General features: G+C 38.5%; 1 protein-coding gene across 15 annotated transcripts in view; it reads right to left on the reverse strand.

Annotated features, from left to right (window-relative positions):
* PLPPR5 (phospholipid phosphatase related 5) overlaps window positions 1–26,644 on the reverse strand; it is a 263,660-nt gene that overhangs the window by 40,047 nt on the left and 196,969 nt on the right. For 10 of the 15 annotated variants that reach the window (XR_011811196.1, XR_011811195.1, XM_072042087.1 and 7 more), the window contains 4 exons: window positions 25,668–25,918; window positions 17,455–17,631; window positions 15,647–15,766; window positions 2,487–2,587 (listed from right to left, as the gene is read on the reverse strand). Coding sequence is in view for 13 of the 15 variants with exons in the window: in XM_072042087.1 (XP_071898188.1) it covers window positions 2,487–2,587; window positions 15,647–15,766; window positions 17,455–17,631; window positions 25,668–25,918 (649 nt within the window). In the remaining 2 variants the exon portion in view is untranslated. Of the gene's footprint in view, window positions 1–2,486; window positions 2,588–5,618; window positions 7,870–15,646; window positions 15,767–17,454; window positions 17,632–25,667; window positions 25,919–26,644 lie in introns of those variants that run through there. The other 5 variants (XM_072042083.1, XM_027462610.3, XM_072042085.1 and 2 more) reach the window with 4 other exon arrangements.

Below are 26,644 nucleotides of genomic sequence, written 5' to 3' on the forward strand. Positions count from 1 at the left end.
CTTGAACTGACAAACCAACACATTGTATGCTTGCATGAAGAGGCAGACAACAGAAAATGAAAAAGCATCAGGCTGTGTGTTTCTGGCATTACTTAATTCACTTTGCCCTTGCCGATAAAGAAACAGAAGCATTTGGACAAAACAGCACAATATTGCTATCACTGTGACCACAGTACTGAACAAGAGCACAGGGCTCCAAAAGAACCACTCCTGCCTATGACTGAGCTTTCTCTGTCTCATGCATGACTGCACCAGGAGAGCCACACAGACACTGATAAAACACAAGGAGAGCCATGAGAAAACTGCTGCCTGGAGAGGGAAATTTCTCCTTGTTTTTGGTAAGTCTCACATTTCTTCTTGACCATAGGTGCCATGCTGAAACCAACACTCACCTCCAATTGCAAACAAACCAGCAGAACTTCCCAGTTCCACTGCTACAACAGGGAGATGATAGGCTAGATGTAAAAAGTGGACAAAAAAGTCATTAATTTGTCCATGGTACATTCTAAGACAAATGCTGAACTGCAAATTGACAACAAACAATGAGAATGTGATGCATTTAAACGCTGCTGAAGTGTAAAACTCAACAGAGAGGAACGGCACTGAAGGGAAATAGAATTTTTGTAAAGCTAAATTAACGTATGCTGCAAAGTTCTTTATGCCGTCTGGTAATGAAATCAATAAAAGAACAATATGGGAGAGTGAGTAAGTTCAAAAAGTAATAAAGAATAAGATACAGGCATATATATATACATATATATAAATATATATATATATAAAAGATGGCATCTGTTATAAAGAACGAATGGAAATCACATCTATCTCATACTAAAGAAATAAGAAATGACAGACTGAAAGCCTATTCTGATAACATACTGTCCTGGAAGCAGGCTATGCCAGGACATCTTAAAGCTTCTGGGAGACACAGCTGATAAATTCACATGATAAATCCAGTCTCCATCTGGCAGGTGAAAGAGCGTTTCTCTGTTCCAGGGCTAACCATTGATCTGCACAAGCTTGCAGTCTCCTGTCACAACTAAGTCTATCAGAAAGAACAACACCAACATAATAATACAAATGTGCAAATAATCATCAGCGACAAAGAACACAGCCTGGTCTCCTATCATATGCTGTCTTGCTGAAAATGTTTGGTTTCCATTTACCCCCGCAGCAGAGAGAATGGCTGTGTATCTCAGCTCCAGCTGCAGAACAGCAGTGACATGGCAAGCTGCAGCTCTCCTGGGTCCTCCTCACAGCTAATGCAAAAGCTGTGTTTGAAGTCTTGCTAATGGTCCATGAGTGCAGACTGGTGTGGGGATGAGAGGAGAGATGCAGAGAAGAGGAGGAACTGGATTCATATCTGGTGGCCTACATTTGAGGTATAATTCAAAGCCTGAGCAGCTGAGTGTGGGTTTCAGAAAGGAGACCTCTCAATCAGGAGGATACAAGGAGGCTGAAAGGGAGGAATGATCCTTGGGATTTGCCTGTTGTCTTGTGTAATCTGGTGATTTTCTTTGAGCAGCTCCACATGAGAAGTTTTCTTTGGAAAGGGCCATCCATCATATCTGGCATAGTGCTCTTAAACACCCTATGCATTTGCAAGAATGGAGAAATATATGATCTAATTTGAAAAAAATAAAAATAAAAAAATACCCATTCTGCCCCCTAAGTCTCCTATTCTCCTATTTAAATCTAGAATAAGGCTCCTGACTCCCACCAGGAACTACACAAAACAGAATACACAGAGCAGTATCTAATCCTTTCTTGACCAATTTATTTTCTGCTAGATTACAGGAAGTATAATACAACACAGCCCTGCACAACTTTCCCTTCCCCTTAGTTAGGGTTGTTGTCACAAATTCAGGCCATATTTGTGCCTGTAACATGTCTGCCAGACCACTGTCTGTAGGGTCTGCACTCACTGGTTATTATATGATGTGACATGGCACTATGTAACGTTAATGAGAAAGACAGATGCCAGAAGCAGAGTGAAAAAGCGAAGACAGAGCACAGAGCCATATAATAAAAGAAGCAGATACACAGAACGCCTGTGAGGATGAAGAGTCAAGTTTTTGTACTGTTTTCTTTTGTGTAGATATGTTATGTTCCTTGGTGATCTTCCTTTCAAATGAAACCATCACCACAGTGAAGTGGTATGTCCGTGAATCAAACCACTCACTTCAGATCAAGCAGGCCACAAAGAGCCTTGTAGGTGACTGAAACTTTGAAGTGTCTCCCACTGCAGTGCTCAAGGCCTGTAGGAGCTGGTTCCGCCTTTGAGCCTGTAGGTAACCCTTTCCCTCAACTATGAACAGCTTTTATTTTCAGGTTTATAGCATTATACAGAGAGAAATAAGTTTCAATACAAATTTTTTGAAGAAAGTACATCCATGAGAGAGACTTTCTTAACCCCTACATACAGATGCACAGACTCATGAAGAAAAATTCAAATTCATTCATTCAAAAAGTAGAATACAGTCTTTTACCTTAAGTATGCTGGAAGGCAGGTCATCAGGCAGCAAATAAAAAGCAGCAGCATAGTGTCCAATGGCATGGGAGTACCGACTTCTCTTAATCTGACAAAGAACTGAAGATCAAACATCCTGTGATTATTTATTCTTCTAAAAAAAATGGTAATTGACTGAAACGTATACATTTTAAGTAGACAACATTCCCACAGGAGATCCAGGACGACAGAACTCTGTCACATAATCAGCTGATATAAGTCCTCATTCATTTGCTTTATCTCTGAAAAAGACTCATGCTGCAAAGCTCTCACCCTCCACAGACAACACACAGTTTTAGTCTTTCTATCCCCCCTCTTCTGCGCTGTGCTTCACCATCTTTGAGTGTGACTCTGTGGAATAAATATAACACAAGCAGGGACATTCTCAGTTTCCTTCTGGAAGACTGCATGCTCCAAGACTGCACCTTTATAACATTTTCTCTAATTGCTCAGAAAGACAGGGTATTAATCCCAAAAAAGATCTAACACCTCATCTTAACGACATTGCAAAGTACTGTCAAAAGGCAAGGGACTTGTTTTATTCCTGGTGTTTCCTGTTAGGACTAGCTTCAAACCCTCTGCCTTCAATGAGAGCCAAAAGGGTTTGGGCTTTGTTTTCCTAAATGAGCATTTCATTCTCATTGCATCAGACTCATTTTTAGAATAGTCAAACACAGTATCTTTAAGTTGTCAGTTGCTATCATTTAAATAGAGGTTGCTAAGGAAGGAATAGTAGCCGCTTCTTTAAGCAACAGTAGGAAAAGGGATGAAACAGTAGATAATGTCTTAGCAGAAAGAGCAGACAGAACAGCAGTTCTCTGCTGCAGCATTTCAAAAACACAGAAATGCCATCCGCTACACTATTGAGATTTTAAATTAGGAAAACACAGCAAATCTACCTGAAATTAGCATATTCACTAATGAGTGTAAGGAAGTATTTTCCCTGCTCCTCCATCCCTTTCTCATTCTGTAGGTCTAAGTTCTTACTTTACAATTGTAGGTATGCTTAACTCTCTTTTTAAGGGTATCTGCCTACTTCAGAACAATCTAGGAACCAAAGAATCTCATTCAGAACCACATTAAAGATTGTCAGCAAGGCCACAAGTTCCCTCTACATACATGTATATTTAGGTGTAGCACTGTTATTTAGGGCAAGATTTGTCAGAAGGTTTTGGGTTCTTATTTTTATTTAGAACTGAATGTTGTCTGATGAGATCACTGCTGCAAAGAATTGGGTTTTGGCAGCTAGAAGTCTTAGCTGGGGTCATTCCTGAAGACCCATTTCAGAGGATGGATTCAGTAGTCTCAGGCAATTCCAGTGTGCTATTCTTAATCACATTCAATGCACAAGTCCACTAAAACAGCCACCAGCAGCTGCATAATTTAGGGATGATTATTCTATTGATGAGATGACTTCAAGAGGCTGACTACTGCAAAACTATTTGTCTGTAGTCACTAGGGGAAGTTATTAGAACAGCAGAGCTCCTCTGGGAAAATAAAAGGCTTAGGTCTTGTCCACACAGGGGGCAATTCAGGACAGTTTATTTGTGAAGCTTTCCTTTCCTTTACTTTGTGGAAGTCCCTGAAAGACAGAAAACATAGAGAGAAGAGAAAACATAGAGGCTGAAGAGATGAAGTCATGACAGGTCCCCATTTGTCTTTCTGCTTGTCCAGAAGAAAACTGGGCAGCCGCTGGCCCCAGCTGCAGTCACACTTGTAGAGTGCCTCAGGGTTAGAGTGGTATCTCACCTGATCTGTCCAGTTCCCCAAGCATGAGAGGTGCTGGGTGACGGCTGGGAAGTCTGGCATGTGGGGGTCAAGTCAGCTGTCAGAGGCAGACCTTGGTGAAAACACTCGTGGTTGTGCTCAGAGGGCACCAAAAGGCCTGAGAGGCTTGGAGGTCTGCTCACCCTACTTCAGCCCTCTGCCCTCCTTCCTGCAAAGCATCCCCGAGGCCAAGGCAATCCAGATGGGCAGGAACGTAACTTGGTGATTTGGTCAAAACAAACTCAGGTCGTCTCTTCCTAAAATATACTGCATTCTCCTTTCTGCATGGAAAACCTCAGAAATACCAAAATTAGACTTCAGAAGAGTATAAAAGCTCCCTGCTAACATAATGTGCAAATGGACTGTCACACTCACTGTGATCTTGAACAGCAACAAAATTAGAAGGTAACAGCAAATAGCAAAGAAAATTGCAGCTGAAAAATAGCAATGATATCCTCTCTTAATACATATTGTTAAAGCAAACGTTTTTAAAAACTGAAGAGATGTGAGCCCAGATGCTATCGCCGTATGTCTTATAGAGTTCATGATTACGAACAACCAACAGAATACGTATAAGGGAATGTAAAATGGTATGGATACAAGCCCAGCTGGTGTCCCCATATGCCTTATGAATTCCACTTTTAGGAACACAGCAGCATATAGCATTAGAGATGCTTCTTAAGCACCTTATTTATAAATAGAACAGAGCTGTTTCACTGAAGCACACACAGAGAAAAGGTCCACAAGGATCATAAAAACAGAAGGTCCACCACAAATCATAAAAACAGACGCATGTAAAACCATTGAAATAGTTCAAACAACATATTTTTACTGGGAACTGCTCTGAGCTAGAATCTTCTCTGAACAAGGGATGATGCTTGTTTGTCAGCCTCTTCATGGAGATTTTTTTAAAGAACAACTACCCAAAAGCCATGTTAGTTAGAAAATGCCAACTTACTTTCGTTTGGACAAACTCTTCCTACTGAAAGTTTTCAGGTCCAGATTGAATGCCCTAGCTCCAGGCCAGTGGAGCCACTGCAGCTGTGGGAGAGGTAAAAACTTGCCTCTTCTCCAAATCAATCAAAGCAGGGTCTGGAGCTTGGCCTGAGCCAAGCATGGTCTGGAACTTCACCAACAGGCAGCGGACACTTCTGCAATACAGCTCTTCCCCTCCTGCTTTTCAATTTCACAAGAACCACCTCTAAGGGAAGGGAACTGTGGGAATTCCTGGTTAATTATGAAAATACATCATGAAATGCAGTAGACTTTTAAAATCATCATTTCATTGTTCATAAGCTATCAACCAAAATATATCTACAGCAGATATCTCAAAAAATACACTATATATGATTGAAAAATTATTTTATTTAAAAATACATTATACAGCAGAGTGTCTCTCTGTTTTGTCACTGCTGGTTCACAGAGATAAAATGATAAATTTAACCCAAATATTTGACTGGGAAAGATCCTGAGAGAGAAAGAGACCAGTTACAAGCTGATGATATACAGTACACTGGAAAAGAGTCATCTCTTTTAACATAAAAGAATCTCTTGGTAATCTTATAAATCAGATAGTAAAAAAAAAAAAAAAAAAAAAAAAAAAAAGTAGGTTTGCTACCATGCAAAAAATGAGTGAGGATTTCATTTAAACCTGCACACAAAAATCATTAGTACCTTGGACCCTAAATAGCTAACCTAGAATAAGGGTAAGTGTGCCTAACACGGTGATACAAACTTTGGACCTACTACAATTTTGTAAACACAGTTGGTAGTCTAATAAAGGTGGATCTTCAATCACCTAAGTAACGTTATTGTAGCTAAGGGCTCTATTCTAGGACTTTTCCCCCACTAATTTATTTCTTTGTTCTCTAATTCTCAGCTTAGGATGATGACTTCATGGGATATATTCTATGATATATTCTATTGCACTCAGAGACAACTTGGCCTTGCCCTGCTTGCCAAGCAATATTTAAGTAGTTGCATTTTAGTTAAAACAGAGATTAAAATAAAAATAAGAACTATGTGTTACTATACAGGAAAGCATTAAAATTCAACATAGAAAAATATATACCCAATTCTACAGTCATATGTTTCAAACATTTTCTACCAATGATTAATGCACAGGAAATGCACTGAATTATGGAAAATTTAAGGCCTAGAATGCTATACTTGTTTCAGCGGAGCACACTGAACATTACTGTTCTCAATGTGTCTATAGTGTTAGCGTCAGAACTGCTGCTGCCAGAGGAAAACTTTCTGGCAGAAGTTGAAAGTATCTTCAGCATCTCCAAGATCCAAATCCATTTGGTTCTTAATTTTGATAGGACAACTTCACTATGAATAGTCAGCTAGGCTGTCTTTTGAAGGGGTGGCTCAATTTGATTCTTCACAGTGATAACAGTGATATGATAACATCACCTGATGTTGAAGAAAAAAAAAATAATCTGTCAGTACCATAAAAACTGACAGAGGATTTTTTGCAAGAATATGGCCCTGAAAAGTAAACAGGGATAGAGAGATTCCTAGAGATAAATTCTGCCTGTCCCGGCCTATTCATCTGAAGTAAACTAAAGCAGCCATTTCCACTTTCCCATGAATGCTCCAATGTGAAAATGGAGAGCAGAAACACTTTTGCACTTTTCCTCACAAAGTCTGTGACCCTCTTCTTGTCTTAGCACCCCATTCTTCCAGCATAATATCTGTGTACACAACAAATATGAGGAGAAGATGCCGGCTTCCTTGAGCAATTTGTTTAAGTGATCTATGATTAGCAGGGCTTCCTATCAGATACGCTGAGCTAAGAATGGAGCCCTTAACCTTTCATGGGATAGCATTAGTAATAAAGGATATATCAATGATCAAAATTTCTATATTATTTTCATTTCTTTTAACCTAGATACATATATATCATTCAAGACATTCAAGAACTACAAAACAACAATTCAACTACAATTATGTCAGGAAAATATCCAAATAAATAAACTTTTAATTATGATACAATACTTATTACAGTAAAAATTGGCATATTTTTTTTTTCTCTTCAAAAGCAGAAGCACCAGTCTTACATATAACATATTGTTTGAATGATATCTTACATGGAATACAGCGTAATACAATGTGCAAACAGCATTTTCATACAGAACATAATATTTTTCTAGTTTTTATACACTAAAACCGCCTCAAATGGAAACAAGTTCATGCTGAATTAAAAACGCAGATTTTAAAAATCAAATTCAAAACAAAGTATGAAGTTCTGTTGGAATAGGTGCATGAATCATTAAAAAACAAGAAGCCAAAATAGAGGGTATTGTCAGATAAATATAATTAGTGCTCAGTTTGTCCCATTCCGTCAAAAAGTAAATAGTTAATATTTTTTCTAGAAAGTAAAGTGACGTTCTAATATTTAAGAATTCTTCAAAAAGTAGGTATCATTTTAATGACGTAAAAATCAAGTCAGAAAGAGGACTTCTAAAAATTTCTTATTTTTGATATACTGCAATTATCGTGAGTGGGCTGTGAAAAGAGATGAAGTCCAATGGAGTGAATATACATCAGCATCAACATCATGTGACTTCTGCAAAGGCCGTGATGTGGTTCTGTGAGTTAAAGGAAAAAAAGAAACAAATAAAAACGCAGAAACCACACAGGTAGACATCAGTCACCATTGTGAAAACTGTTGCACCTTCTGCTTTAGGGACAGCCTTATGCTTGCAGAGTATTGCAGGGTGGTTTAAATAAAACTGTTTTTTATTGCAGTGCTCTCACTCACTCCTACAGCCAAGTTTTGTTACATGCTGGAAGACTGTATATGTAACTACACTGAACAAAGCAATTAGGTATGACAGTTCTACAATAATTTAGTTTTACATGCATTTTTTAACTAAATAATGTGAATAATAGAATTAGCTGCAGTTTTGTTGGTAAAATATAATTGAAAGCAAAATGAAAATGACTGTTTCTGGCAGATTATAATATTCTATTTCAGTGTTAAAACAATTTCTATGTTGCTTTTTTTTTTTTTAATAAAAAAATGCAAATTGTTTCCCATGAGCTCCATAGCATGGCAGGAAGTAGTGAAGTGCTACAACAAAACAGCATTCAACAGCTGAGGACCTGTATTCAAAGTTTCTTCAGAACCACTAGCGGCCTCTTCACTTGCAATGTTAGTCTATTTCCTTCAACAGGACAATCCTTATGAACTCAGGTATCTGTCTCAGGATGCTACATGTGACTGCACAGTAAAGCTGCTAGAATCCCAAAGAGCTTTGCTGCTTTTTCTTGCTCTAACCTAAGCGAGTGCCTCTGCAGAAATTTGGAAGACTCAAACGTGTAGGAACATGTAGGATCCAAAGGAACCATATGTTGCCTGCTGGTACACAGCATCCTTGATTGCCACCAGTTTGGTCTTTCTGTGTGGTTGGTTTTTAAGCATGCAATATGTACAAGGAATGAAGGGTGTCAACATTTTAAGTGACGTTTCTTCTTCAGCCCTAGGGCACCCAGAAGGAACTGCAACCACACGGAGCACTGCAGACCTCCCTCATCACCTTCCCTCACCGCCTGCAGCAGGCCAAAGTCAGGAGAAGAGACGAGGCAGCCGCAAGTTGAAAAGAAACTGGGGATTTAGATAACTATTAGAGATTGGGCTATACTTCCAATTTCTTACTTAAGGGAAGTTGTTCTAAGTCCCTCAGAAACTCCCACACCATAGGAAGTGCTGGAGAGAAACAGTGGCCACCACACAAGTTCTTCCTTGGAATGGATGTCTGTCTATCAGTCTGCAGAGAGCCAGGGGGAAGAGGGATGAGTGTCTTCGATTTTCACACTTCAGAAAAGAATCTACATGCAAGCCCGACCAGGGGCACGGGACAGCTGCCTCTTATTGCCCCTGTCCCTGCAGGCTGGCAGCTTTGCTCCTGTCCCTGTGCCATGACAGTAATGTGGCCAGGAGGAGGAGCTCTTTTTTTTTTTTTTTTTTTCTCCTTTGAGTACTAAGGATTTTCGCTCTAGAAACATCCTCACTGCATTTTGTGCCAGTTTTCACAAGTGAGGAACACCAAATATTAACCATGTAAATTTTTTTTTTCTTCAAAGCAGAATGAATATAGTTTAAATGAATAACAATGATTAAACCATAGACAGCAGATTTTTCAAAAGTATCGGGAAAGAAAACAATCAGCATGCGACATTCTGTGAAAGTGTTTTCAGTAAACAATATTAGACATTAGTCAGTGTTTACAGATTTTGACACTGAAGAATAAAAGCAAAATTAGATTTCCTAATTGGAAAATAAAACATAAGCATTTCAAAGCATTTCAGTTGTTGGCTATCTTCTGCTTCCAGCAGAGGAAAGAGGATGCATTGGGCAACCTCCATGAGTCTGAAATTGCTATGAGGACATTATGCCATTTTCTCCATTGTATTTACTTTATTTTTCATTTAGATTCCCAAATCATCCTGTCAATTTAAGCAAGCAACATTCTAAAATTATTCACTTTTTTGATAACCAAGGTAGTTAAAAATGAGGAATTAAAGAAAAATATATTTTTCTCGTTATTTATCCTAATTAATTCTTTAACTTTGTGTTCCTTTCTCCAACTGGCATACATTTGCCAGTGATGCAGGAACCAAATGTTCTTTTGAGTGCCATTAACTCATGGCTTGGTAACTATTTCTTAAGAAAGGTGAATGTTGTTCTCAGTCCTGCCATCTCTGCTTTCAAACTGAGCAGGTCACCATCCATGGAAGCATATGCAAAGCACAGAACAGAAGAAAATCTGCCTTCCTCAATAAACTCTTAGAGAGAAACGCTAAGCTCCCAGTCACGAAGCAATTGATTTGGACTCTAGTGAAGATTTGTCGATTCATTTCTAATGGGTTCAGCACGATGATACATAACTAGGTCAAAATTAATGACTTTCTAATGGCAAGAATCACTGATATTGATTCATGGAACTATGTATTCACGCTTTTTCATATGTTACCTTCTCATGCAAAAGTACAAATAAGCTTTGCTGAGACAGTTCACAGGAAATCAAACAAACAAACAAACCAGCATCCATCTTCTGCTCAGATGCACTGTGACAGAGTTCATTGTGAGATACTAATCACTGTAAGCCAAAGATTTCCACAAATGCAAGAGACAAGCAAAAAAACCAAAAACAAACAAAAACACACGCAAAAGACCTCAGCTTCTCCAGTTTCAAGGGAAATGATTTCACCTAGAGCACTCAAAAGAATTAGAGCATGCTGAGGGGCTGCTCACAAGCAGCAGTTTCACAGACAGGCACACCAGATTTTGTATTATTCATTCTAAATTGACAGCATCAACTTGGTGTCAGCACCGCAAACAAAGCATGCTTCATAACCATGCTCTCACACCACTAACAGAAAAATGAAAGGCTAAAAGGCTAAGCCTTGAGTGCAGGTTCCTGGGGGAAATTATCCATATCTGGGTAATGTTAAATAATTGAAGAAGTCCATACTTTCCAAGTTTCTTTCTGATTTGCAGTTTTCATTATATTTAACATTTTTAACCTGAAAATTCTGTTCTATTCTCATTGATACAATTATAAATAATCATAAATAGTCATCATCTTAACGATTCTTCTATTTTTGAAATCAGGAATGTGAAAAATTGTTTGTAGTTCTTCACACAGTAGGGTTTGTTAATAGAAAAACAGCACTGTAGTAGTTCTGGCAAAAACAGCAATAACTATATTTTAGTTACCATAAAATTCTCCTGGTCAGTAAAGCTTATTTTATGCTTTTACTGGACAAGCCACATTTTTAGAGAGAAGAATGAGTTTAAGTGAAATTCCCCATCTAAAACATTGCAGACCTGCACAGAACGCTGCCATCACACGTTGTTTTCATTCCATACACAAACACACTGTGCACTCTTGCACACATGTTTATTGCCTTATGTGAAGATGGTCAAAATGGTCCATTCCTGATATCCAGGAGAGGAACCTAATGATGCGTGCTTTGAAGGAGTTTGGTTGCAAAGGATCTTCTTGGTTGTTACTAATACCTTGATTCTTTAACACCTACAACGTGTATATTTGAGGAGGTCACACTGAATATATTGTTCCGTTTCCTACGTTTAAATACTTTATTTGAAAGTTAGATGTTGTGATCACAGTTTGCATTCAAATAAAGATAATTCTTTTACAATTCCCTACAACCAGATCAAAGCAGAAAGATTTGTGTTCATGTCCTACTCAAATTTTTAAGATTGGAACAAAATTGCTCAGCTGCCTCTTCTGGGTTTGTGTTTCTGTGTGTGAAACAGTGTTTTACTGTGTCTCCTTTAACATAACGTATTATCAAGAGAACCACTATGACAACAGAAATTTGAAAACCTGCCCATAGGCTAATGTAAGCACACGAGCTCTTGTCAAGCTGTCCTGAAATCACACATGCATGAATTAAAACACTGCCTGTAGGGATACCTACGTACACTTGTGGACACAAAGCACAGCAGTATTTGGATATTTCTCAACTAAAATATTTTGGAGCAATAAAAATAGACACAAGCCCTCTCTCCCATTCTATCACAGCACAATGACCTAAAACGTGCTCATGTTTTGCATTTAGCCTGTGAGTTCAGTGATGAGCCATCGGTCTCACTAGAGAGCCCCAGGGACCAGCTCAGACTGCCCTGCCACACTGCGCGTACACAAGCACACACACCAGTGAACGATCCCTTAGTACCAAAATGCTTAAGATCTCTGTATCGCATGAACAATCAAGTTGGAGTAAACAGAAAACACATTATAGAAGGAAAAAAGCTTCTACAGTTTTGAAAGTCTAATTTAAGAGGGATCCAGGACAATACCTACTTACTGCAATTAAAATGTTTCATCTCCACCATAACCTTTGGCACATACACAGTATAACAAGAATTACGGTGCCAAACTCTATAAGACTTTTGAGACAATTGGCCCTGACAATCACTAGTAATTGGTATGATAGGCAACAAAAACGTGAGAATGTCGTATATTGTGAGAGGAATTCCAACTACTTATCATCACTAAAACTTAAAAGTGACTGTGTCTCAAAAAACAACTACCACCACCACTGCTGGCCCATCTGTAAAGGTAAAAAGACTGTAAAGTACCTGTTTCTTGTTCACAGTCTGCTAGAGAGTCAGTCCCATGGGTGGAGTAGAAGCAATCTCACATGGATGGAGTACAAGCTATCTCACGGTAAAAAAGAGCAGCGGTTGTGTCTGGGGATGTGATTTAGGCATTGTTGACAGAAGTAACACTACGAAGCGATGCCAAGCAGAGGCTTTGGGGATAAATTCAGCTCAGCAGTTGAACAGAGCACTGTGCAAATAAATAATATCGAACAGATGCAGAGAGCACTGTTGATCAGACAGTGATCTCATGCCATAGGAGATGAATTATAATGCCTATCCTAACCCAGCACTTTTTTTTTCTTTTCTTCTTACCATCAGAATTTTATCTACTGCCTCAATTCATCCTAAAATGCTCCCTATTTCCTTTGTATTTGATTTTTTCAAAGGTAGAACACCTCTAAGAAGAAGTCTAGCATGCTCAGCAGCTACTACAAGACATGTACCAGCCTTCTGTAAGCCCTAGACAATTTCAGGTGACTTTGGCATGAAACAATAAGGTGTCAGTCTCCCCTGAAATAGGGAAAATTTGTGCCTGCACTGGATGATGGTGGACTTTAAACTCTTCTGGGTGCCACCCAGAACATCCCTATTTCCCAGGAACCCTTATAACAGAAAAACAAGTGTCTCTAACCTTGGCTGTGGTGGGAATAGGGCCTCCCCTCTGTAGCAGAGGGCCTGCTTACAAACTCAAGTTACTGTACAAGAGATGAAGGTCAGAGACAGAAGAGAAAAAAGAGCAGATGGGTGAGTGATGAGGTTTCTTGGCTTTCAATCTTTTCATTAATTCCATGGATGAATGTAGTTAAGGTGAAAGCAATAAGTCTGCGCTGCTGAGCCAGCTCTGGCAAGGATTCTTCAAGGAGACACTCTGCAACTATGTTTTATTTGAGTGCATAAGAAGTGGGTACCCATGCAGAACAGCTTCATCATCTGCATGCACCACAATTAAACAGAAGTGTCATGCAAACAGTGATCTACCCTTAACCAGCAGAATCCCAGTTCAGAATATTTCAAGTACACATATTCCTGCTTAAAGTGCACTTCATATGTGGCTCCTGACCCCCACCAGAGCTCAGACAGTGGCAGCACAGAGAGCATGCCAAGCACATTGGTTTTCCAGCAGGAAAGAAAACAAAACACTGCAACAGACAAGTAGCAGATCTGGAAACAGAAAAACAAAGTATTTCCAGGTCTGTGTATTATGCCATGTACCATGTGCTTATTCATTTGGTGGTGAATTTAAAACAATTGCAATGAGAGAGGTCCCATCTGGTACAGATTTCTAATGAAGTAATTCTTTAGGACACCATCGTTAAATTGCTTATTCCCAAATGCCCGTATGATTATCATTTTTAAATACCAGTAACAGAGCTGCATTGCTTCATCCCAGCTCTCCTTTAGCCCACAATAACTTTAGTCAGCCAGGTTCTGTTATTCTTAACAGCTAATTTATGATAGTAAGCTGGTTTTAATACTGCCACAGGAGCTTGCAGACTGACAATAAAGAAAAAAATCTAAAATATGCCAAATAGGAATGTATACACACTCAGAATGTGGAATTAAAACAGCCCTAAGTGAAATATAGTGAAAACTAATTTGCACATGGGAAAATATGAGTATCACACAAATCATCTAGCACCAATCTTTCTAGAGGAGAATGAAGAACGTAAAACAAGACAATAGTTAAAAAGTAAAGACTATATTAATAATTCTTCTAGTGATGGTAGTTAATTGAGATGGCTCAGTTTAGACCCTAGTTTCATATAAGTATTACTCCTAGTGACTTTCATTTAATAGGGCCTGGGTTGTATCCAAAATTTTAGACTAAGCATTTAAACAAAAACAAAAGAAACAAACCACACCTCACCACCTGCAGCACTTGGGAGAAAAAAAAAAAAAAAAAAGAAAAAGATTTCTCATCAACTACTTGCTAATTCCAATTCAAAACTTTCTGAGGGTGGAAACAGAAGAAAGCATTTCCTAACACAAAGTCTCTACATAGTCATCCTCCCATCTCATCTGAAGGAAGAAATGCTTTGCAACAGAGAGAAAGATGAAGCCATACACTGAGATCTCACCAAGTCATCCTCAAGCAGGGCAATTCCTGCAGCCACCCTTCCCATAGCTTTCCCCACATCATCTCAGTCTTGCCTAGGCCAAGTATTATAAAAATAACATTGTTTGTCATGGATAAGAGGGTGTCAAATCAACTAGAAACACGAAAATAACATGAGGTCTTTATCCCCAGAAAATATAAAAATAAAAAATTCAGCAGACAAACTACTGCTCTGATAAGTAGAATCTGCACAGAATATACATTTATGATCTGTGATGGCTTTTGAGCTGTATAATTTTTTATTATTTTATTTTTTTTTATTGTAGGAGAGCCTAGCACATAAATAAGACATGCTTATTAATATGGTATGTCCTAGGCCAACTGACAGCTTGTTTTGTTTTGACATTTTACAGGGAGCTTACTGAAGGGACTATTTTGAAGATACACATCCATCATCTAAATGCTTGTTCAATCAAATGATATTGTGACCTCCTTATGACAAAATATCAGCAGAAGTAGCTTAGACACATTTGGTTCAAAAAGGCATGTTTGATTATTCTGATAAGAAATCTTTCCCTTCAAGGAAATAAATAACAAACCTAGGGCTAGCAGCAATTCTTATTAAAGGACAATTTCTACCATTTTCAAGTGACTAACCCAGGCTGGGAAGTGGTTAAAATATTTCTTCTTGCTTTAATATGAAAAATTATCGGTGGTAACATGGGTTTGCAAGAATGCCGTAGAAACATAATTTTGGTGCCCTAAACAGTAGAATTGTTTACTATCTTGAAACATTGGCATAACAGAAGAGATTTTAATGACAGATAGAGTCATTAGAAAGTAGAACTGTGTTAAAAATTTGCATTAGTAACTCTAACTTTTCTTCTAGTAAAAATACCTAAAATATTTTCTTTATTTGATTATGCTATTTCAGGGCTTGTTTGCTCAAAGAATTATTCACATATAGCCTTACCTAACGTTTGCATAGTACATCATCATCTTTGCAAAACCAGAAATTTTTATTACAAGAAACTAAAATAACTTTTAAAAACAGCAGAGGACTTACTCATGCAAAACATCTTGGCCTACCCAGGAGAGTATTGCCAGTATGTTCTTACCTAAAATCATATTTTTCAGTCACTTTTTTTTTTTTTTAAAAGTCAGACATTACCTTTTCTAACGGGCTTTCTACTCGGGGTATGCTGATCATGGGCATCTGGGCCAGATTATCCATATGAGAATGTTCATGTTCTGGCTGACGTCCTCTGAAGTTATTTACCACACAAACAACCTAGAAGGGATTAGAAGGTAAACAGAATAGCTAAGGAACAATTCATTTTTTCAGCTTTGATCATGACATCCATAATTAGGCAGAACTGACACCAGCTTTAGTCACAGCTTACAGTAGAAACACTGAAATATGAAGTTCATGTTTTACAGAAAATTCTTAATTAATATTTCATAACAAAAGATTAACAGTAATTTATTTTTTTTGATACATGCATCATCACAGAACCAAAAAAGCCCTCTTAAAGCAAATACATTACTGAAGCTAAATAATATAATACTATTTATTAGCAATTTGTATGAATGAACGAACATCCAGAGCACGTGCAGCAGAATATGGTAATAACCTTACATGTACATGCCTTTGAAGGGCCTGCACCATCAAAGAATGGTACAGAACTCTTTTGACCAGCAAAGAATTTCTCAAATGGAGAGTGAGAAAGGGAGGATAAAAAGGCAAGGATCACCAAAAGGTTTGATCTAAACTCCATTCCAACAGCGTAGTAGTGACACTCGCATAGGCATTTAGTAATGTGGCATAAAGCAATTTGTTCAGGTTTCTACTAATTTAGACACTCAGCCGAGACAATGCTTGCCAACTATATTATCTTCAAAACACAACAAAATTTGATGTCATATTACTCAAATGAATTTATGCAATACAGCACAAAAGATAAGAAAATGTGCTAGACAGATTTCTTTTGTGCTCTATTTTATAACTTTAGGGGCACAAACACAACACAAAAACTTAAAAATGCAAAAACAAATACAGCTCCAGGATACCTTGTGTCGAAGGAAACAACTGGAAGTGCCAGAAAGTATATTTTAGAGAAGACCTAAAGCTTCCCTCACATGTATCAGATGAGTGAAAATGCCCACCTCAGCCATTCCTGTGTGAGTTCACAGCCAAGGCCAATTTTGAGATCCAAGATCTTGAGATCAAGATCTTGAGATTCCAGAATCAATATCAAAAGAAATTTAATCGGAAAAAAAAATCAGTTATATTTCAAAGTTATATTTAGTACTAATACAAGCTGTCAGACAGACAAACTTGCAGGCAATAAGCAGAAGTGACTACTCCATTCTATAGTCTTGCACTGAAGTTATTGGTGAAGGTGATAAATAGATTAATGGCAGCTCTCTGACTGACACTGGCCTGTGACTAAAGATCTGGTGTTGCAACACAGCTCCAGAAAAGGAAGAAGCTAAACAAGAATTTTTGATTGAGAATAACTTAGAATTTCAATTTAAGCCTGAATTAGTATGGAAAAAAAAATAAATCAAGGGGAGCATGAAGATTACTTTAAAGCCAGAAAATTATGAACTAATTCAGTGTAGGTATCAATTACAACTTATTCAGTGTAGTTATCATTATACTGTATTTAATGTTTTATAAATTAAATTATGAATAAATGTTATTCTGAGGGATATGTACTTGCTTAAAGTAGGGCTTGATGCAAAAAGCATTGGTTGAAACTCATTAGTCTGGTTTACATGAAAGTCAAAACAGATAATTTGATCAACCCTTTATTTGGTATTTCTGAATGTATGTAAATATATCTAAGGAAACTGATAATTTAAAAAATAGAATGACCTCTTTGTCTGAAAAGTCAAGTTTACTAATACTTGCTAGGAAATACAAACCAATATACTGATATTTTTCCAACAGAAGTGACACAAATATACACTTACCAAAAACACTGCTATAGATATTCCAATTACAAATCCTGCTATTACATCTGACCAGTGATTTCGATACTCTGCTACTCTGTTGATTCCAGTAAGGAAAGCTAAGCACATTAAGCCCAAACACAGAACAGGTTTTGCAAGCCTTGTTCCTCTGGCTTTTACTGTGCTGGTGATATACATCTGAAAAGTAGAAAGGAAGAAAGTTGAAGACTGATTGACAATATATTCTACTAACTGGTGAAGAGAATCTCTGAAACTTGGGGAGTGGGAGGGTATAAAGAACCAAGAAAGTAAAAGTGTTACACAAGATAAAGTCTTCACACCCTTTTCTCAGAGGAAACTCTTCTTACAGAATAAGTTAGACCACAGTAATTTTATGCCTTATGTGAACCTGGAAAACCCCCAAAAGAACACAATAATTAGACAATTCTATCCTATCATTCTCAATTTACGCATTTATTTATGCAGAGAAGTAGAGAGAGAGACTGACTTTTCATATCCCAGTGTTAGCAATAATAGCAAGAGATCTTCTCTTGAAAGGTGCTACATCAAGTACTGGTTTTTACTAGAAAATGCCTTTCTTCCTCATACATGGCTTCTCCATGTTATTAACTAGAGACTTCACAGAATCACAGAATAGTCTAGGTTGGAAGAGACCTCCAAGATCATTGTCAAAAAGCAATGAAAATTGAACTAGATATCAGCATCTACTTATATAAACAAAACGTGATAGTTTCAACCAGTGCTGGATGGATACAATCCCATACCTCACAGACACTGACTGAAGATATTTAGTACTAATTTCCCACATAAACCAACTTAAATACAGAAACTTTTATACAAACTCCAAGAAATTGAAATGCCTAGCTCTGTTTGCCATCTAACTGTCCCTGTGCAGTACAACTGAATTAAAAGCAGTGTGTGGTAGTAGACCAGCTCTTCTGCCCGAAGAGCAGGTGCATTAAGGACTACAGGGTTTAAGCCAGTGCTTCTCAAATTCTGATGGCCCAATGGGAGAAATGAATTTCAATTCTCCTGTTTATACTTAATCTTGGCATTAAGGCTGCTTGAAAGTTTCACCCTGAAAAATAATACTTCAGCTGAATAGGATTTTGAGAGGGAAAAAAGTACTTACTTTCTGTAGAAGATCCTTCTGCAGCTAAACCACCAAAATCCCTAAATCCTTCACATTTAGACAAAACACTATAGTTTTAGGACTGAAGAATAGAAGTTTCTTTGTGGGGTTTCACTAGAAACTCAAACTGTGTAATGTCAATACTTTGAATTGCAAAGGGAAACAGATGAATCTGCATTAACAAACTGGTACCTTTCTAGCTAACAAATGGGCGGCCCTTTGGCTTGTTTCTCACCATCTGAAATTTCATCTGAATTGGCTCACTAACAAGTTAGGCACTGCTGCAATATTCCAGTCAAGAAAAATATCAGAAAGTGTGGTTACAGTTAGGGTAATTTAACTTCCAGGAAGGAAGGAGTGGTCAGAGCTTGTCTGATAAGAACATCTGCCAGTCATTTTGTTCAAAACACTAGAGAAATAATCAAGGCATGGGGGGGAAAAAAACAACTAACATAAGCAGGCAGCTTAAAATCACAGCAGAGTACTGCAACACACACATTACATCATCAACGTACCTTATGTGACAAACAGCAGACTAATAGCATGCTTTCAACTAGTGCAAACAGTGCAAAGTTTTGAAAAAGAAAGTTTAGGGTTGTACTTCCAACCCACAGTAATCCTTTCTCCTTCCATTTAAGAAATAGTGTTTCTCTGTTTGCTGACTAGCCTTTTATCTTAGGTCTTTTTATTTATTTTTTTTTTCTCCAAACTCTCTTCTTTAGTGAGTTGCTCTTACCACGTGAAATGCTGACAAGATAACTGCAGCTTTCATTTCCAGCTCTGTAGCCCCAGCAACTTTTCTTCAAGCTACAGGACAGTGCATGCTGGGTCACCCAGCAACCCTCTCTTTGAGCGAGTCTCGCTGTGCTTGTGGATACTGCCACTGTTGGGTAACATTAACACTGTGTGTTAGAACATCTGGTGCTTGAGAAAATAGTCTAGTATTCTGAATGCCCAGGAATGATACCATATTTCATATATAGCTTGGGTGAAGTTGACACAGGAAGTCAGCAGGAAGCCATCCTGCATTTAATTCTATTTTTGGGAAAACACTCAAAATGACTACTGAGAAGGAAAAATCAGCTCAAACCAAAAAGGTGTAATTTGTTTAAGGTAGATCTTGGTGATGTATTTCATTTCTATAACACCTGGTCATCATCCAAGCAGATGATCTCAATTTTTATGAAGTCAAAACACAATGTAAATAGCTGAATCTTCAGTACTTCAGTCAAACTTCAGCTTTGTATTAGAAATGTTTAACTGAAGAGTGATCTGCAGAAAATTCTCAGTAACTCTTTTTACAATAAGCATGTCCTTCAAATCTTTACTCAGACAAAGCACTCAGCAAGCAGAAACAACTGCAGCCTTGTGTTGTGCCTCATGCGACTAACAAAGACCCCATTTGCTATGTCCCCTCCTATGCGCACAGGCAAGATTGCCATACCCAGTCCATTATTCATAATAACCAGAGGGATCTGCCAGCACGGGTACCATTTTTATCTTTTCTTAAAGGTGAGCCTCCAAGATATTATGGACAGTATTCAATTAATCAAGAGAAAGAGGGCAAAATTCTCTTACTGGAATATGACATTGACAAGCCTACACGTTTTCAAAGCTCTGTATAGGAAACACTGAATCCTGGAAGTCAGGACTCACAGACGTACATTTCTAATCTTTTCCTCTAGCAGCTCTAGAACTAATTGACTAATCAGTCAATTCAGTCAAAGATCTGATTCCCATTAAAAATAAAATGTAATTAAGTAGCTTTCTTCTTCTTGATTCTGGAAGAAAAGCTCCACACACAGACACAAACGTAGCAAGGTCCCAGACTTCCATTTTAGTTAGAGTGGAGCTAGTCGTCAGGTTGGGCACACCAGCCAGGATGAGGGTTAATTTTCCTGTCTGATCAATCAGACTGAGTCCCAGAAAGTGGGGAGGCAGATGCCCTCCATGCTTGCTGTTTTGGTTCCCCTTGAAGCAGATGGTCAGGGGGTACTGACAAAGGGACAAACCAGGCTGTTAGTGGGCAGAGGAAAATGACTCATGAAGCAACAAGCAGAAATGGGAGGAATCACTGTACAGGCACCTGTCCCAGGCAGCACTCCAAATAAACATGACCATGTTTTGTTTTGCTCTTATAGTGTACTAGCACACACAAAAAAAAGACTCCTGCAAGTAATATAAGTTATAGATCTTCCACCTGAGGAATGCACAGTTTTCAACATTTGTAACAGCTACAAGAAAAGAGATAGTAAGAGATCAAAAACATGGAAAAGCAGTGGGCTAGGATGTAGTTTGCAACCAAGTTCAATGCTTAGTTTGAATCTTGCCAGGTAATATAAAAGCTCTCCAGCTTCCTTGATTGAAAGGAATTACTGGGTCAAATTATTACCAGAGCAAACCACCACAGTCGTATCCTTAAAATCATCTGGGCCTCACTGCAACCCAAACTGCCCACTGAAGATTTTTTTTAATTTTAGTTCTTTTGAAGACTTTTCCAGTTTTCTTGATATGCGTTGCAGCAATTATTGAAGACCCTTTGTGAAACTTGGGTTTCAAAGTCAGAGGCCTGGGTTGGCAAAAGGAAAAGAAAGTTCTAGGAATTCTGGAACTTACTATGAAGTGTCCCGCTAAGAATTCCGCACAGTTGTAATTTTAAGCAACTGGAAGAGGTATTCTTCAACTTATCAAGACAGTAAGATACATCCAAATATTAACTAGAACTAGTTCAGTCTACAGAGGTCATTATCTTGAGTGACTGAATTGTAATGAAGAACTGACTGAGAAGAAATCTCCAGAGGTCTTTAGATAAATCCCCAAACCAAATTGTAACGTTACTTTGCTATCCAATCTGAAGTATCCAATATATGAAGAGCTGTACAATCAGTGTCAGCGGATACTTTTACTCACTGAGCCATATACCAAAAAAATCTCACTTTCCTAACACTGTCCCTGAAAAGCTTCCAAAATCCTTTAATCCTTCAACTTCTCAAAAAATAAAATTAAAATTAAAAAGGCAACAACAAACCAGACTCCAAGATTCTGTTGCAACTCAATAGTCCCTTAAAGCCTATCTGAGGCCCATCATGCCCCTGTCAGCTACCCACTGAATGGGACCCAAATGGGCACTTCAAGAAAAAGATCTTCAGAGATGAGCAGAGACCTGTACCTAAAGACTGGATCAAGGAGCAACACTGAGCAGTGTCATCATCACGTTGCCAGCACTGTAACCCAGACAGAATTGTCTTTTCCCAGTGACATAAACACATTAAACAACAGGGATGATACAGCAACGTCCAGAAGCAAGAACCTTGCAGAACAGAAGATCAAGGTCCCAACAAAAGCTCTGCAGATGGGAAAGAATTAAGAATTATTTGTCAGCTTCATCTGCTAGCCCTGCCTGAGGCTGTAGTTGTGGCCAGGGGTTCACAGTACAGAGCAACAAAAGCAGCCCATGGACCTAAGGGCTATGTTTATTATAAAAACATTAAACGTCTATCATTACATGTGCTCCAGACCGAAACAGGTCTGAAATGAATCTGATAGCATCAAGTTCAAAAATCATGCTTTAGATAGGTTATTTGCCTACTGCTCATCCAACGCAGTAAGAAAAAGCAACATTTTGTAGAATTAAACAAAATTTGTTTTAAACTACAGCCAGCAATGATCAATCCCCTAGATTTGCAGCAACAAAGGACAACTGTTAGTCATAGTCTCATATTTAAATCCATGGGAATAGATTGACTACATCTTCACAGACCACTTTAAAATCCTACCAAAAAAAGACTCATGACTTCTCATTTTTGTGTCAGTTGTGGAGGAAAAAAAAAAAAAAGATGTGCATAAGGGCTGCTTCAAAATATATCTCTAATCATCCAGGCTGTGTCAGCTTATGCATATTAAAATGTGTCTCATACAATTATATTCTATTTAATAAACCCACAACGTTTGCCTCAATACCTATGTCAGCAGATGTTGTTCAGCTGAGAAAGGGTGAATTGCAATGCTGATAAGAAGTGAATGCTGATGCAGTCAACTTATTATCCAAACTTCAGCACACACATGCACATGAGATCTAAGATGAGTTGAGCAGACAGCTAAGAAAATATCTAGCCAGCTAAGGTAGAGATTTTGGAATAATTTATGGTAGTTTATTATTAAGATTTTGGTACACTAGGGCTAAATAAACCTAAAAATCTGAAGAAAGTAAGTAATGGAACCTTGAAATCATCTGCATTTTGAGCAGGGTAGAGAAAACATCTAACCATAGTGCTGCCATTCAACGTTTCAGCTGCTGAGTCTCGATAGGTCCTGAGAGAAAGCAGTGGAGACAAACACTACAGAGAGGCCTAAATATTAGCAGTACAATTGTTTGCAAAAGCCTGTACTTTCAGCAGGAGGGGAATTCAAAGTTACCATAGCAGCCACCCACTCACAAAAGAGGGGAGGGGGGGAAAAAGGAAAACTCAAGAACTTAGATGAAAAAAAGCTATTGTTAACAAGACAATATGCACAGATGCTAGGTGGTAAGGACACGGCTGCACTTACATGGAACAAGACCAGGGAATTATTAGACAAAGCATAGGTTTTGATTTCAAATGGGCTGATCATTGAAATATGACTGCTCAGTGAAGCCTGGCTGTTTACGTCACCACTTCAGAAAGCAAGGACGCTGGATCAGCTTGTTGCCTGCTTATGTCTTTGAGCTGGTTTCATTTTGTGCACAGCTGGCTGAAATGTCCGGGGAAGATTCTGAAACAATCCCTCCCTCTCCCCCAGATATTTCTGTTAACCAAAAAGAAAGCACATTTTGTATCAGAAAGGATATGCTCATGCTACTAGCTGAGTAGTATATGGAGGTCTTTATGTCCGTGCTCTCAATAACTTTTGTACCACAGCTCATACAAAGACTAGGCTACTGTTTAAATATTCCTCTCCAGTGAATAATGATGAGAAAGTTGTTATTCAGGGCCAACTTTCCCAATAAACATCATGACAGTGTAAGGACATGACCTCAGATACTAGAACATTGCATTTCTTTCCCTGGTGTGTAACAAACAGTATTTTTAGCTGAAAAAAATGCAACTGGATTTTTTTTTATTATTATTTTTTAAAAGACTGACAATATTGCAGCAAGGACCTAAATCTTCAGGCTAGCACTCAGCTGATACATCACAGTAATTAATTTCTTCAGGCAGCCCGTAAGAGCTCAGAAATCCTGTCAGCAGTTCACAGTGCTTTGGTTAAGTGATGACACTGTCATGTATCGCAGTGATAAACTAGTGACATGGGCTATATCCATTTCCACAGTTACGGAAAGATTATGAAGTCATTAAATAGATCACATTGTTTTCCACTTTTGATGTTGTTAATCATATATTGACCAGAGACACCATAAAATTTGCTTGGAGTACTGTAGCTCATATCAAAAACCATGATGCTAGGTATTAGGCCTTATTAATGCCTACTTTAAAAGAAAAATGTATTTATACTATTTTTTTTTCTGCTCTGCAGCAGCTGAACAGTTGGTTTCCTTTAGTTACTGTGACTCATGGCAACAGTGGAAATCCAACTTTACAGATGGATGAGAAAAATAGGAGCAATTAAAATGTAGAAAGCTGAATATTTTCTAAAATAGCTTGCACCAAATTTAGAGGTATGTTTCAGTGAAGCAAAGCCTCAGATATCTCCCCAAATAAAGACAATACTATTAGGAGTCTTACACTTGCCTCAAGTTAGAATAAAATTTAATTGCTCATCTCTTATTTGCAGATAACACTTCTCCTGTACTAACTGATAATCCACATCTCTAGGTGGCATTGCCCACAAGGAACTTCAGATAAGTGTTGCTATTAGGGCTGCAGATTTTAAGCAACTGTCTCTAAAACCAGATCCAGCAGAACAGCATTGGCACACTGCCTGTGGATGGTTTGAGATCTTTGCCATGTATCGAGTATCTGCTGACAAGTATCAGCTTCCAGATCAATCAAGAATTAAGGCAGTTTATTAAATATATATGCACAAAAGTAATACACATAAGTAATACTCACAGAAGCGTGTGTATATATGTGTGTATATACATACATGCACCCCCATACAGACCACTGCTGAAATACTCCGGGCACAGAAGGGATGACTGCTGCTATGCCCAGCGAGGCACACACCTGCCCTGCTCCCCAGTGACACTGAGGGAAGCCTTGGGTCCTCCCAGTGGGCCATAAAGGAATGCAATTGCAAGCCCAGGTCAGGTGGAAGATTTCCACAGGGGTGCCCTAGCAACAGTCAACTAAGAAAATGCTCTTCTGCTTGTGAAAGGAACAACATGCGCTCCAGACTAAGGCAGGGAGCATTGCACTGAGTTACCTGAGCAAGACTCATGACTACTGCCCTCTCACCTGCCTCCCAGCACCAGCTCTGATGCCAGTCAGTGAACAGCAGTTTGTCCCAGCCCTGCTCATCACTACACGTGTCAGAGAGGAGAGAGGGAAGAAAGGATGGGCTGTCTTGTAGCCTGCTTAAATGCAGTATAAGAGCCTGAGCACTTATGTACCTATAAATACCAATTCTGGTACCTATGGATATGCACAGATCCAGAAAACTTGTGAGATCACTTACATGTACCCACTCCTCTCCTTTACCCCACCAAAGCCACGTGCAATTCTACTAATGTGTACTCAGATAAAACACAGAAAGGGACTACTACCAGTCACAGATAATCCCTACCTTTTTTCTTTACCACCTAGCACAGCCTTTCCCCAGATTTTCTGTAAACAAGGAAAAAGTAAACCAAGAACATGGCTATCTTACACACCAGTAACTATTCTGAACAATTTACCCTCCCTCTGCATTGCCCTAGACACTTCCTTAGCTTTCAAGGCTCAGAGGACCACTACATCTGTAACTGTCAGAATGAAGTCAATGAATCAAATTCTCAAAGGCTTCAGAGTAACACACAGAAGGTTTGCATACAGAAAACCAAAATCAACAGTTGCCTTATTTTCCCTCCATACCTCCCCCCACCAATAGTTTGAGACACGTACTCTCAAAATTATAGTGACATTAAATAGCACAATATACTTACAGCCAGATACATAGCTGCATATACGCTTAGTGCTGCTTCTTTGGATGGGAATGTCTTTCTGGCTTTCATGATAAGGTCTGGGTTTCCCGTACAGGCATGTGCACTACTGATGAATTGTGTATACTGTTTACATCCAAGTGCTGTATAGTTGGGTTTACAAAGTGCAAGAAAATGTGGTGCAAGATTCCCTGTTACTACTTGTCCAGCATTTACAAAGATGTCCGTAGCAAACAGTCCAAATGCGTAAATTCCTAAAGAGGGAAACAAAGAGTTAAATATCCTGACAATTTCACTCCAGGACAACATATTATAATATTTATTGCAGTAACAAATCAGCTCCTTCCATTTAGGAACACAAACAACTCCCAAGTGTACAGAGACAAGACTGTACCCTAAAGATCCTGGATGATGTTGGAGATTAGAATCTCCTACACAAGCACAGAAATGATGATGAGACATACCCACACACCCAATCTCTCTCCATCCTTCAGGGGAGTATGCTCACCTCTCATACAAACAGCCTGCCCTCCTGAGCCCCCTAGCCACATGTCTCCACCTGTTCAGCCTAGCTAGCTATGCTGGCATCTAGCCTTTGCCTATGTTCACTAAACAGAAGTGACAAAGGCAAATTCTTCACCCCAAAAATCTGTTTCAGAACCAGGGAAGTCAGGGTGAGGTAACTTGAAAAAAATGTAACACATACTGGACATTTTCTTTTCTCTCTCAGCTGTAAGGAAGATGAAGTACTGAATAATTTAATACTATCATGCACGAGTTGTCTTCATCTGCCTGCTACTGGGTACAACTCTATGCATGGCATATTAATCATATTATCAACACAATGAACTAAATATGTGTATATTTGAGGAGCTCCTTATGCTAAAGCATATTTCTAGTCAGACATATCAGCAAAGCATTAAGCATATGTACTTCTTGTTCATTAGAAAGGAATGCATGTATCTGACGATTTAAAAGAA

The sequence above is a fragment of the Anas platyrhynchos genome, chromosome 8, assembly GCF_047663525.1.
Source record: "Anas platyrhynchos isolate ZD024472 breed Pekin duck chromosome 8, IASCAAS_PekinDuck_T2T, whole genome shotgun sequence".
Taxonomy (NCBI): domain Eukaryota; kingdom Metazoa; phylum Chordata; class Aves; order Anseriformes; family Anatidae; genus Anas; species Anas platyrhynchos.